Below are 15,260 nucleotides of genomic sequence, written 5' to 3'. Positions count from 1 at the left end.
TTCCAGTAAATGGTGTAATGAGAAAAGGTAATGAAGCAATATGAACTATGGCTATCTTGGCATACTGTTATCACAAGTAAAGTGTTCTTAGATGAAATATTCGCACACCGTAGTTTAATAGTTTATTGCATTTGACTCACCAGTAGTAATAGTAAATATTAAGTGGGGCACAAAAATTTTAAAGCTAGATAATCCAACCTTATAATGGAGCCAGAATCCAGTTTGTAATGTCCTGATGGTAACAAATTATGAATAACTAGGCTCCTTCTCTTAGGGTCGGTTGGCACACTTGGACACAGAGCACCGCCAAGAACACCTTCGCCGCTTAGCCAGTCTCAATCATCATCTTCATGATTTGGATAAACAGGTACATAATTAAATGCTAAGTTTTTAAGGATCACTTTGAAGAGTACATCCATGTCTGAATTGTTGTTGGCAAGCAGCCTGGTATTATCGTTTTGCTTCTCTTTGTAAACTATAAAAGCATATGACCTGTTAACTTGAAAATTATTTTCATGATTTTATCAGTGTTATATTTATTATTCATAGAGTTTTGTTTCTTTGTGATGTAGAACTTACCTTTTAATACAGTTATGTACTGCACTTGTGTGAGCAAGTTTAAACATTTATATATTGCACTGTATGGTAAGTAGATTGTAAATGTGCAGTAATTTAGGAGTATTTGAGGAAACATCACTAAAAGGAAATGTTTTTTGCATATAACTTTTCAAAATACTACCATATATCTTTCTTCCTTAATCATTGTAGCTTTTTCATGGCTGTCCTCTCCCAGCACCTTCTTTATCATACCTTGGAGGTAAACGTTAGAGGTTTTCTCTTTTTTTCTTTTTTTTTTTTCTTCAAAAAAATTATGTTCTTGATGATGTATTTATATGATTAAAGCATGTGTCCACCTTGCGTGGTGGAATGCTGCAGCCTGCTAAGCCTTGGGTTGATAACTCTTGCACATTTAACTAATTTGCCAATGGAGCGGTTGCTGCTCTTATTTCAAATAGTTTGTGAAACTCCATACTTCTTTATTTGAAGAGAAAAAATTTATTCTTCACAAGAAAATCTAACATCATGATTTTCCTGATGTGGGGAAAAATCTGACCTTTACCAACCATATTTGAGGAAAATTCTGACCCTTTACCAACCATCCTCTTCTCTTCTGTCCGGATAGTTATTGCTTGTCCTTCAGTAATATGCTCATGCTCATCAGATAACATGTCTCTGCTGATTTTTAGCAGTTACTTTGTTCATAATTCATCTGCTTTTTCATATCAATTCATAATCCTTAATTCCACTACTTTTTTTTTTTTATAATGCACACAGGTTCTTGCTCCTATGAAGCAAGATCTATGGCAGCTGTATTTAGCATTTTATATGACTGAGTACTATCCTCTTTGTGAGACCTCAGAGAAGTTAGTGTTCATGTTTGTGGCTTAATTTTATGTGTAAACCTATTTCTGACTCTTTATTGTCTTCCCTTCTTCAAACAGTATGAAATGGGAAAACCTTTAATCAACTTGGTCGACAACATGGTGAAGTTAGGTTCCCTTTACCGAGGGGGTGATGCTAGGCTTACGCATGACCCTAGAAGACCCAACTCCTATCATATAGTAAGTAAAAAATGTTAGATATGAAGTATATTACAGGTAACTTGCAACTAAAACTAGTATATCTGGCTCAAAAATGGCTTTACATATAGACAGATTAACACAAAGCATTAATTTTGTAAAAGGTTTCAGTTGTAAGTACATACTACAAAATTATATTTGTCTCAAGAATGTCAGATATTCTAGTGGCAGTCAAAATAATTAAAACAACAAGTACGTGGAAAATGCTTAAATCAAGAGGGATATTTAAAAAAAAAGTGGTGTCAAATAGTGGAAGATTGAAACAGCAGAATGAACATATACAAAAGGCACTGGCAGAAATATAGTAAGTGGGTTGACACTGGGAGAGCACAGGGAAGATGGTATGTGTCTAACACTCGCCCCAGTTGTATACCGACACCTTCTATATAGGTGAGCGAGTCAGAGGCTTCTGACATGTCCAATTTAGCAGTTCTCTGGTATTATAGCAATATTTTACTAGAAATAGTGCTAAAGCAGACACATTTCACTGGGCGACACGGCTTCCTCGCCCAGAAATAGATTTTTCCTACGTCAAAATCCCATTTTTGCGATAAAACTATTAAAAAACCCAGGTATGAAATTTTTAGTGGGTTTTTCTTGAGTTGTAACTAACAAAACAGGCGGTTTTCAGCGTTTTTATCACGGGTTCCAACTATTTGGCGGGGGGTCTGGTACACATCCCCCGCAAATACGGGGTGACCACTGTATTTGCCATCAAAACATTTATGTACTACGTATAGAGATGGAAAATTACTGTAGCCTTTCCCTTTTAGAATGGCCATATTTACTTGTGTAGTAGTACATAGTACATACATTATGGGTCTTGATCTAGTTTGTATAAAATACCTGCAAATAGTTGTGCATAAGTGCATTTTCATTCTGACTACAGCAATGAAGAGCTTAAAATATCACATTTCCCATAAGTTTTTAGATGTATGTAACTGCATATATTACTAATGAAATATAGAAGTAGTAAGGAAGATAGGAATGTCTTCCTTATTACATCAAATATCCTGTTTTCACATCAAATGTCCAGCCATGGAAAATTGTAAAAAAGTCTTTTATTGATAATGACATTAGAGAACCATATAAAAAAGTTTATGCACATTACTTTAAATTTGTCATTCAATTTATGATTGATACATATCCTTCAATTTGTGACATGTATTTCCTATGTGTCATGTCTATAAAGAAAGGTAGCTTAGCAAAAAGCCATCATTTGCTTATAGTAATATGTGATGCAATACGTATTAGATTTAATATCTTTGGTGTTTACAGGGTAATGGTTATGACTCTCTTCAGTTTTCACGTAGAATTCAGGAAAGAAGGATCGTTGCTGAAGATCTTCAGGTACAGGAGTATGAACTCGCTGCAGCTGATCAGTCTGATCTAGAGGTAGATATATTTTACTTTTTGCTTGCTGTCTTTCTTTTCTCTCTTGTGTGATCGACCAATGTTATTATCAGGATTAAATTGCAGATTTGAATAAAATCTCTTATACTAGAACTTAGAATTTGATTGAAGTAACAATTTTTATATTTTATAGTATTGTATACTACTCATTCTTAAAACAAATACAGTACGTATTCAAATATGTGATAGTTAAATAAATAATGGAATAATATATATCATGCTAAATAATCCAGTTAACATCCACAAAGTCTGCTATAAATGTATGTTATTGCAGTTAGTATCTAATTTTTGTGAAGGTTTGTTTCTTGTCTGACCTATTTTAAATGTTTTATGTGTGTCAGAATTAAGTGGTCAAAATTTTTTCATGTTTTTCTAAAGTTCAGGCAATACTTGACGAGAGATTAGTAGTGGGTCTAACTTCACTGATTTTGATTACTAGAGGAGTATAGAAGTTCAACGTGATGCAAGCGATATTCTCTCTCTTAGTACATTTTTGCTCACATGTCTGCTGCTTATAAAAGGAAGCTATGTATTACTGTGTGTAAATATGTTGTGGGAATCCAGAAAAAATAAAATTCACAAAATCTATGTGTGGAAGATGAATTTTTGTTAGTGAGGCTCATTCTTTTTATTTCTTTATCCTTGCTATATTTTAAAAAGACAGAGTTTTGTGCTACTTACATAATTCAGGGGAAAATATATTGGCAACAACAGATTAGGTAAAAGAAATTGTCCATTTCTTAATGGTATTTACTGGTAGATGTAAAGTACTACAGTATGTTTGAGAATTAAAATCAATGTCAAGAGTTGTGTTTTGTCAGAAATGAACAGATAGGTATGCATACTGTAGTTATTTGTGGTTTACATGAATGATGCTGTGAAATAGTGTCCTGATACCTAAGGCTCAGGAACTGCTAAATAAATTGACAGAAAATAAATATGAAAGATGCACACTACAATCAAAAGCTGAGGTAGGGTACTAGAAATGTTTTTTATGACTGAAAACATCAAAGTTTATTACAAATTATGCACAATAATAAATTTTGGGGTTCAGTGAGGAGCTTTGATTGAAGTATACAGTTTTAAGTTTATCTAGTGACTCATCTTTTGATAAGTTTGTTAATTACTTTACGGTGACCAGGACAGACTGCTTAAATCAATTGTAGATTAAGTTCAGTTGATAGATGTCAGGAAAATGGTACTATGGAAATGGGCATGTTTGTGCACCCATGCAGGAATTAAATCAGATTTAATATGTGTAGAGTTTTAATTCATTTTTTAAATAAAGATACCTTTGTGTTAGAGCAAGGTATTTATTTATTTTTAAGATTTTCATGACACTGAGCTTCAAGTATAAGAGATTTTATTTTTTGCAAATATTATTTTATTTGTAGTTGAATGCTTACTGTTCTCTATCACAGTCATTGTATATTAGTACTGTAATTATGAAATGTTCAGATAGTTTTCAGATCTGCATTACTACTAAGCCTATTTCATCATGTGATGGTGTGTGTAGATGTGTAAAAGTTAAATTAGACCTTTTATTTGTTTTTTTGTTGCTTTTTCCACCTTAATTAAAATTCGAGTTATGATGTAGTGACATTAAACTTTCAGGGGAAAGTGATGCAATTGTATAAGTTGGACAAGAACCTACATCAGGAATCCCTGACCATTCAGAGCTTGCAGAGAGAGAAGGTTCGAACAGTGTATATTGTATAATTTTAGATTGGTTGGGACCTTACCATCCCTCTTTGGATATTGGCAAATAACCTTTGTTGGAATATGGGTTCATTCTATTTTTATGGTGCTTCTCTGTCTCTCAATGATAGGGCATTTGATGATGATTTATGCACTTCAGTTCAGGGTTTTCAAGAAATGGCAGTAAACTGTACACTATTACAGCAGAAGAAATGCTTTCTTGAAAATCCACTTGAAGTGATGTATTGTAAATTCAGAGCACTTACCCAGTCACGATTGCTAGAGATGTACAGTATTGGTGTGGAGCACAATAACACAGGTATTTTTTTCTATGCGAGATGCAAGTACTGTTGTATTTCTCTGTAATTTTGGTTCTTTTACATACAAGCCACTGCTTTTTTTTTATTTTCCCTCTACTGTATATATCACTGTACAGTCCTTGAGAATAATTTTCTTCTTATTTTCACTTTCTTTAATATAAAAAGAATCCTGATAGTTTTATTTTAGTGTTTTGTATTCTTTTTATAATTTTTTCTTACTTCCGTCAAGTCTTCAGTTTGATTTTCTTTCCAAAATTGCTTTTTACAGTACAGGTCCCAGGGACACTACTCATAAATCATAGTCTCTTGCCTGTGTAGTTATTGTGAGGTTTATGATTGAATGCTATGTTGAAATTTTTTCTAATATCGAACTCTTTGTGTAGAATCTTATGGTTTCAGAAAACATTTAGGCAAGCTGCTGACAACAGTTTGGTATCTTTGCAACCACTAATTTTTGCATTGGTAGGGAATTTAATCTAAATGCTTATGCAATAATTATGCAAGTGATATGAGCGATTCTAAGGTTTTTTTTTTACACTTTTCATACCATCAGTTAGTGTGTGATGATTTTTCAAGAGTCCATCTAATAGAAATACTGTTCTTTGCTTTTCTTTTCTTTCTTTTTTTTTGTGCAGCAGCGTCATTAAATCTAATGCAGAATTTTCGGTGCAGCAATTTTTTAGTAAATGTACTGACTGGTAAAGTCTCTCTCTCTCTCTCTCTCTCTCTCTCTCTCTCTCTCTCTCTCTCTCTCTCTCTCTCTCTCTCTCTCTCTCTGAAATAACCAAAATTAAACATTTGAAAAGTGGTAGTTAGACTCGTTGAATTAAAACCAGTTTTTGTATGAGCACTCTTTGGCTATTTACCATTTGTTTCTATAGTACAGTATAGATATCCAATCTTCTTGTAGTGCTGTTTATATTTGCTGCGTACACAAAAGTGCTCCTTTGAGTGTTAAAACTGCCTTTAGAGTACATTACCTCTATTTAGCTTTCTGTTTGTATGATGCAATCTGCTGGTTCTCTTCAGGTTTAGTAGTACTCTGTGGTTTTGCAGTAGCAATGAATGGTACTTGTAATTTTCAGCTGAAAATTAAATTTATCATAACATTTTAACCATACACACACTTGCTCATTTACTCTCCCTCTTATATTTAGGTAAGTCATAGAAACATGTATTGTGTCATTGGATGTTAATTATATTTACCACGTTTAATTTTTTTTTTTTTTTTTTTTTTTGCATCATTATGTTGTGGATGCAGCCCATTTTTGAAAGGCATAACTATTTATTTTTTAATATGGAACATTAGATATTTATTGCTTGTCAGCAGATACTATTAGGTTATTCTTGATTGGCTGTATTTTTAAAATTTCTCATCTTTGTGTGAGTGTGAAGTATGCACATGGCAAAATGCTGGTAATATTGTCACAAACTGGTAAGCTATTACCTATTTTAGAAGGTTAAATTGTTGCTTAGGATTTAAAATATTGCCATTCAGAAACAGTAAGCAAATGCTGTGTTTAATGCTTTCTTAACTATATACTGCCTCCAGTAGAACAGAAGTTCAAGTTTCGTGCAAGTGTTTGTAAATTTTAGAATGCCTTTTTTTTTCAAAACCAAGAGAAGTTGTCAGGTGTACATCATCTAACCAAACTCTAACAAAGATTTCAGCAGCTGATAATATTTACTGTAGTTTCATGAAATGGATTGATTTATCTTCCTGAATCCTAATTTTCTGATAGGATTCTTGGCAGTTGAAAGAACTCTAGATTCTCAGTTGTACGAGTACTGAATAAGTACAGCATTGTAAAAATGGTAGTTTTCAAGAAAAATCAATAAAGAACATTGAATAGCATATGCACACTGTCCTTTTGGGTGTCATTGAGAGATTATTATGTTGTTAGTATAAACAGAAATTATAATAACCAATGTAAAATTCTAACTGGTGATTTTATTTATGATTTGTATTAAGAAAGCACTTTATTGATGTGCAATATCAGGTTGTTTACATTCATGGTAAAAATTTTGTATGTTGGCACTTACATAGGCATGAATTTTGGTCACCTTAGATGCTGCTTTTACTTTTATCTCTCCAGTTTTTTAGTGTTGTGTTCTTACATAGTTCTTTTTAAACATTAGGTACTGGATATACCTAGTTTCTTCTTATGTCAAATTTATGTGATACCGTTCATTTCATCAATGCTACAAAATAGTGATGGGCCATGACACAGGTTCATCATGTGTCAATGCAGCATAATGTAGTTCTAAGTCACTATTCATTCGCTGCATGAATAGTAATAAACATAAAATTTAAGATACCTAGTAGCATGACTATGGAATAATTTAGAAATGTCTTTATCCATATTAGCTTGGAAGATATAAAGATTTTCACGTTCATGAGACTTTTTGGGGATTTTTAATTGTTTTTATATATTTTAGATTTCTACATGTTTCCTTAGATGTGTTTGATTCCTTGTATCCAAAACATTGATTATTGCTCTTTTGGAGACAGCTTGTATGTCTTATGTTTATGACATTAAATTCATTTCCAGATTCCAAACTTTCAACTAATTTGGTGGTTTTCTCCTCATTTCACTTTTCTTCAAGCAGTCAGAGAAAGTATTGTACTGGTATATGGGTACAATAATATGGATTCTGTCCAACTGAAAACTATGACTAACCTTCATGTGCATGTATGGCAAAGAAAGTTGTGGGATATAGGATACAACTTTGTTGTGGCATGATTTGGGTGGTTCTATGTTGCATGCTGAATATTTTTGGGGGTATTATGGGTTGTCTTTTGTTCCATGGTGTAAGGGCTGTTAACCTCTACTAAAACTGGGCAGAGCTTTCATTAAGAAATATACTTTTTAATCCTTTTTAATAAGCAAATTAAAGAACTACAGAATCAGTCAATCTTAAGGATTCATTGAATAAGTATTGTTTGTTAGGTTAATTTCAGTTTCTGTGTACGAACAGTTCATAATAGTGCATATAGCATTTTAAAGTAAAGAATTGTTTAAGAGCTTTTTTTTTTTTTACATCAGCAGTCTCCATCTTTACTTATATATTTTATCCTTTTCAGTTGCACAATACTTAACTTCATGTTTCAGATGTCTGATTTTAAGTATGTTAAAGCAACCATTGAATAGTAGTTGAAGACAAAAGAACAGTACATTCTTTCATGTTCTTAAACTTTGTAACTGACAAATAATTATGTGTTATCAGTGTGAGATTTGAAAGAAAGGCATAGTAATTGAAAATGGTTTTGTCATTATTAGCAACATAACTAAATTATCTAAGTAACCTGGATCTCCACCATAGGAGATGCTGGAGCGCACCTTAGTTAACCTACACTCCAAGTCGCACGGAGCCAATGAGGGACCAGTAGAGCTTGAACGCAGAAAGAAACAAAGGCGACATTTGGAACATGAGCTTTCTAAACTGCGTGCTCACCTTGCTGTTTCTGCAAGGGTGAGTTTAGTTTTGCTAATAGTGGCTTAGCATACATCTTATTTACTGTAGTGAAAAATATTAACAGATTTTACATAATTACTTTCACTTACAATGTATGTTTAGGAGTGTTTTGATGCTTAATCTTTTTCCCATTACCCTTTCACTTAGTTCTGTTGTGACTTATATGTTCCTTGATTCTATAAACATTATTATATCTCTTCAACTTTGTTACTAGCTATGATGATAGTGGTTTATTAGGATTTATATACAATTTATATCATGGTGTAGATGTAGTTAGAAAATTTAAGTTTACAATGGAGAAAAAAAGCACATTTAGTATTTTGGCATGTTGGTAGAGTAATGAAATGATTTTTGCATGATTAGATCAGTTTGCAAGAGTTAATAGGCAAGGATATGTTATCAAAATTTTCATTTAAAGTATAGTATCAAAAGATTATCATTTATACATACATAACAATCATGGTGTCTCAGATAATGTTGTTAGTAAAATGGAAAATGTTCATACATTAGACAAACAGTTGCTTTACTTGGCCTAATGCTTCAGTTGGAATATGAAATTACTCCCTCTGAGTGAGATGAGGACCTTACATTTCTGGTGCTTCTCACTCGGTATTTATCCTTGTTCTTGTTTTCTATGATTAGTGCTTCTGCTATTATAGTGATTTTTGTGTTTGTTCCAGTTGTTCATGCAATTTCAAATTATACTTATGATAGTCATCCCCTGATATACTAAGTAAGCTCCCATTATTTTATCTTGGGATTCATTAGTGAAGGGTTTAGCTAGTGAGAATGAATTCATATAGAAAGTTGTGTTTGATTTCCACTGGTTCCTATATATTTGGGTACTATACAGTTTTTATAATGCTAATTTCCTGATTCCACATAAATGCATCTCAGTTTTTCCTGTAAGGTTATAATGTGTTTTTGTCCTTTCACTCTTAATATTACACTTGAGTAATCCCTACAGACTGTATTATGGTCATAACTATAATTGCAACCAAAGGGAAGCATTGTTATTAAAGAAATTGATGCCCTTCATAGTTAAAGCTTTTTACATGATAATATACCTGTATCTTGGAATTAATGAAGGTTAGGATGTCTGCCAAGATTTACTTTTGCAGTTAACCATGTCTCACATTTGGAGATGCCATTTTTCTCCAACTCCTATTCACCTCAGATATGTCTCTATTGAGTTTCTTGACAAGTTTTTTTCTCAATCCTGTGGTGATCTCCAGTGGGGTACATTTAATCATTTAATCCCTGTTGACCTCCGTATCTTAGTCTTATATTTTTGTTATCTATCTTATTCAACATATAGGTATCTATAGTCTGTCAACGTATGAAGAGACTTGGGGGCTTTGTCCGTATTCAGTATGCTCTCAAATGTATTATCCAACAAAAAATATTTCTATATACAAACATAGACTCATACAATCTATAGACCATCCTCCAATAAGGATTTTTAGGTCATATTTCTATTTTGTAATGTCATTTTTAATAAACTTGAAATAGTAATGTCATCTTTAACAAACTTATTTCTTTTCTAATCGTGCATTCTATATATGATATAAAAGCCTTTGGTTAATAAAAGTTATTTAGTTTTTGTAAAGATACGATGAAGTGGCAAGTTACTCTAAATGTACTGGAAAACATGAATATGCAAGAAATACCATAAAATAAATTGTATTAAATGATTTTAATGGAAATCAAAGTCATCCAATTAAAATATAGGTATATTTTTTTAAGTCTTTTACTTTTTCTCTTGTTCTCTCATTTTAGACTTGAAATAAAACTGCACCCATATTTGACAACAAAAAACTTTCATTATGATCAGTCTGGTTTTTGCCATTGCACATTGACATTGCATAGACAAAATTAAAACATAATAGTTAATTCATAAGATCTGTTCAAGAACAGATTCTTATACATATTCCCAGAGAGATATACTAGTGTCTGTTAATGAGAGTAGGATATTAAAGCATAGAGAGAAGTGGCAACAAAGTAGTGGACTTGACTCTGGGGACATTTTTGCATAAATATGCCAGGCTGTAGTCTATATTTTAATCTTCTGATTCTGGTTCAGACTTCTAAGTATGCAGAACCTAGCATTCAACTCATATTGTGAGTGATCTGCCATCCTAAGGTTGGTTGACAGCATTTCAGGTTCAAGTAGTCTTGATGTTTTGTCTTGTGTTGATTACATCATCCTAATCAGAAAGTTGTTCTGTGCACGGTGATTGTTTTTAGAAAAAATTTATACACGAATGCAAACATTGCTTGTGGAGATGTCCACCTTTCTTACCCTCCTATAGGCCATAGATGTATCAATTAAGTTTCATATTCAAGAAGTTAGCGTGAGAGATTAGGGTTTTTAAACCACCTTGTGTAGTGCTCGTACTCTGATGGCAGCAGGATCAGTTATTTTCCAGTTATGTATACAATTTCCATTCATACCAAAGAATTAGGCTAAGCAAGATACGTAATAGTTTATGTTTGGGAAATATAATTTACATTTAAGAAATTATATAATATTAGCTTTTCTGTGATATTCATGTAAGGCATTAATTCAAATTATGTATTAAAGTTATCCTAGGTTTAATCATAAGAAGATAAACCAATTCTGGTATTCATTGATCTAAGATTTCTGGGAATGATTGGTTGGAAAGAGCGCATTTTTTGTATAACAAAGCCATTACTTGTAAGTAGCCCACATTTGTGGTCATACAAATTCTGCAGGACTCTCTTCCCATTTCAAAATAAAATCATCTGCTCCCCAAAGATCTTTAGGTTCTAGGCAACCTTAAGCCTAAATTTTTGTGTATAATCAGTTGGTAAGCAGCCTTTTCATCTTCTGGACATTTAGGTTGATTGTTTCATCAGAATTAGTCAATTCTCTTTTTTTTCTGTAATCTTTCAAGCATTTATTTTCAGTGTTACAAGACTGAAAGAAATTCCAGGTGGAATTTTTTTCTTCATTGCCAGCTAAGTGGAGTTCAATGTATTGGGTAATACTTGGCTAAAGAGATTTATTGTATATACCTTTTTTGGCTGTTTTTATATGAAATGCTACTTTTGTATGGTTAGCATAATATTTCCCAAGGATTTGAGCCATTCACAATGGATCAGCAGCATGCACCAGGGCATCCTATGACCCAACAGAAATGATAGTAGTAACAGTAGTTTAGGGCCTAAATCAGTGAACAAACAAAGGCAAGGATGGCTACTTCTGTGATGCCATGGCCCTATGTAACTTTTCTCACCTGCATCTGTGCTGCCAAAAGGTTTCAGCACCTCAGTGGCGTGGTTGATATGGTGTTTGCGTTCCACCTCGGTGGTCGCGGATTTGATTCTCGGCCATTCCATTGAGGAGTGAGAGATGTGTATTTCTGGTGATAGAAGTTCACTCTCGACGTGGTTCGGAAGTCACATAAAGCCGTTGGTCCCGTTGCTGAATAACCACTGGTTCCATGCTACGTAAAAGCACCATACAAACAAACAAAAGGTTTCATGCTATGACATACCATAGAAGGTTTAGCTTGTGTGATGGGGCTGTGCTAGTGAACGGAACAACAATAGAGTAATGGACTTCAAACGTATTTCATCTTGAGGACTGCTTTCCTCTTTTTTTGATATCTTTACTTTGGGAAAGGTAAGTAGCTTCATGTGCTTCATATTGTAATTTATCAAGGAGCGACACTTGGATCTGTTCTCCATAGATGACACAGTAGCCAGAGCACAATTTCAGGCAGTCTGGGTAATTGACTACTTTTTGTGAGGGAAGGACCATTTTCTCTCCTCAGTGTCCCTATCATTAAGGAACCTAGGACTATGGAGATGACATATGTAAACTATTCGTGTGTACAGATGTCCCAAGAAGCACTGTCAGAAAATTATTCTGTTTGGTACTTTTGATAAAGTAATGGTGCTACACATTAATGAACCATTCAGGATGTGATAGTCAGTTGGTCTGCTCTGCTCATCATGGCCTTTTGCTACCCTGGGATATGTAGTACCTGCTTCAGTTTAAGATTGACAGTTTCAAGGCTTCATCACTGTATCCTTCTCATCTTTCATTAACCTGTAGACATTGAGTAGTAGCTTAGGCTGATCAGTGGTGCACTGCAAGTAGTAGCTTGAACTGTGCTGACTTATGTTTTGTGTTTCTGGCACACCAGAGATGTTAGTATCATGAAGGGCCTTTGAGCCCCCCACAGTTGAAGATATCCTTCAAGATGTAAACTTTCAGGCATTTTTGCCGTACCTAAACTGTCAGGCATTTTTGCCTGTACATGTTCTTATGGCCCTTTACTACATTTATCAAAGGGTATTCTTTAGGTATTTAGAGATATGATAGTAAATTTGTAATTTTTTCAGTAGGTTTTTGCTATCTGAAAGCAGTGGGCAAGTTGTAAAAGGGTGAATATTTAAAAGCAAAAATGAATTTTTTTTTTACAAACCTATTACGGTACATAAAGTTGAAGTTCTTGCCTCTCAGTCCAGGTCTTGGCTGCATAGGACAAGGAACCATGAAGCACATGTGTAATGCTGCTAGCCAGCAGACAAATTTCATTTGAATAGAGAATAGATCATCTTGGATTTGGGAAGACCACAGGAGTACTGGCTGGCTATTTATAAGTACATACGTAGTTGGTTTGTATGACAAAGCTAGTTACGTATTTGAAAAAATTACTTGTATGGAAGGTGTTTTTTGTGTTTATATTGCTATATTTTTACCATGTCAGAAACTTGAGGAAACTGCAGCAGAGAATAGTCGTTTGGAACATGAGATGATGATGCTCCGGCAGAAAATACAAATGGCAATGGCAAAGAATTCTCAAAGGGAATCTGGTAGTTCTTCTGAGACTCGTCACATTGAATCTGAAATGGTTAGAGTCCAAACACTTTTAGAAGACTTGCAGAGAAGAAGAATTGAACTCAGCCATCAGGTTAGTTTAAAAAATACAATGAAACATGTATCATCAGCAGTTTTATATCCATATGTGAAATGAGTTCTCCAATCTCTTCTGTCCTGTACTCCTGCCTCAAGTCCTATAATGTTTAGGTCTTCATCTATCCCCATTTTCTCATGATTGCTTGAGCTTTGCTACAGATTTTCATTCTTATCAATTTTAATTTTTGTCAGCTTTTCTTTTAATATACTTACATAATAATTTCCCAATACGTACAGTACATATGTTCAAAATAGTTGGATATAATAATTTCCCAATACAGTACATATTTTCAAAATACTAGTTGGATATCTCTCTCCCTCTCTCTCTCTCATACAGAAATTTTATAAGCAAGTAACTTAGATTTAGCTTGGTAAAAATTTTAGAATATCATTGCAGCAGTCACAGTTTTGGTAACAGTTGAACATATGATAGTGTTCAGCTTGTATATTTGCAAACCCTTCATTTTGTATCCTATGCTTCCCAGATCCAGAGGTTGACATCTGCAAATCCAGGGATTGAAATTAGACCCTCCCCAACAGGGGTAGTCGGAGCTGCTCCTGTACCTGCCAGGCGTAGAACTCAAAGCACTTGGCTTGAGACAGACCTGGATGCTATGGTCACAAGAGACAGAGGGTTAGATCTTCCAGAAACAGGAAGAAGAGGAAATCCACCTGTTTATGTTAATGCTTCTAGATATGAAGATGAGGTAAGAGTTCAATTTTAATATTGCATTTTACTTACATATGTATATTTACAATGGTGATTTTGGGAATTCATTGTAATTTAACCCCTCATACCTATCCATCGGAATTTACATGTAATACTGTTATATGGGAAATAAGTTTTTTTACTACACTTTTACCACAAGCTTTCAGTGGTAACAGTAACTATTCTTTGTTGAAAAGGCATTTGGGAAAGAACCAAAAATACTATTGGATGGAGATTATAAAGCATAGGGCACCAGAAAGCCTTATTGAACAGTGATTTTATTTAACTGTATTACAAGATCCTAAGTTATGAAAGTACAGTAGCTGGTTTATCCGAATCTGAGACAAATGTTGGTGTCCATCAAGGAACAGCCCTGAGCACCTTAGCTGTGTATTAACAGTAGAATCAAATGAAAAAATTGTAGAGATGGAAGAAACAATGGAGAGAAAACAACTGAAAATCAACATGAGGATAACAAAGCTTGTGGTAACTAAAGAGGGAGCAAAGGAAAAAACATTGAGGAAACTGGCCCTGTGGGTGGTGGAAAAAAGGTTGAAAAGGAACTGAGTACTACTGTGATTATTTTGGTCTCAAGTGAAGGAACAACTCAATTCAAAGTAAAGTTTTACTTTGTGATCAGTTTTGTTAGCTTATGTATATTTTCTCATTTGGTCTCCAATACTACTCAAGAAGGGTTGGCATTAAGCAATTAGTGTACATGGCACAAGTACTACTAACGATTTTTAAGTATTACAAGAAGCAAGATTTCCAACGTCTGAAATTAATAGGAAGTGGGGCACAGAAGGACATAGGGAAAATGTGCAAGATGGGAGTGGATAGAACTGATTTTATTTTGGAGGTTAATAAGGGTCAAACAGGCTTAAAACTGTTCATGATGTTGATTAAGAAGATAGTGATCATTTCAAGACGTATTGCTTCTTAAATTTCACAACTTATTTGTTGTTTCAACACGCATATTTGGGGTACAAAATTACAGGTTGCTAAGGCTGCGTTCTGTGCATTAATTTAATTTTCAGTAACAATAGGGATTT

General features: G+C 33.8%; 1 protein-coding gene across 1 annotated transcript in view; it reads left to right on the top strand.

Moving 5' to 3' along the window:
• The window catches only part of LOC135214027 (uncharacterized), a 322,809-nt gene that overhangs the window by 264,540 nt on the left and 43,009 nt on the right, over window positions 1-15,260 (top strand). Inside the window, 7 exon segments of the mRNA XM_064248143.1 lie at window positions 275-367; window positions 1,503-1,622; window positions 2,919-3,035; window positions 4,668-4,748; window positions 8,396-8,545; window positions 13,291-13,494; window positions 13,985-14,206. Coding sequence (XP_064104213.1) covers window positions 275-367; window positions 1,503-1,622; window positions 2,919-3,035; window positions 4,668-4,748; window positions 8,396-8,545; window positions 13,291-13,494; window positions 13,985-14,206 — 987 coding nt within the window.

This window comes from Macrobrachium nipponense, chromosome 43 (assembly GCF_015104395.2).
Source record: "Macrobrachium nipponense isolate FS-2020 chromosome 43, ASM1510439v2, whole genome shotgun sequence".
NCBI lineage: Eukaryota > Metazoa > Arthropoda > Malacostraca > Decapoda > Palaemonidae > Macrobrachium > Macrobrachium nipponense.
This window is presented reverse-complemented; position numbering and strand designations above follow the sequence as displayed.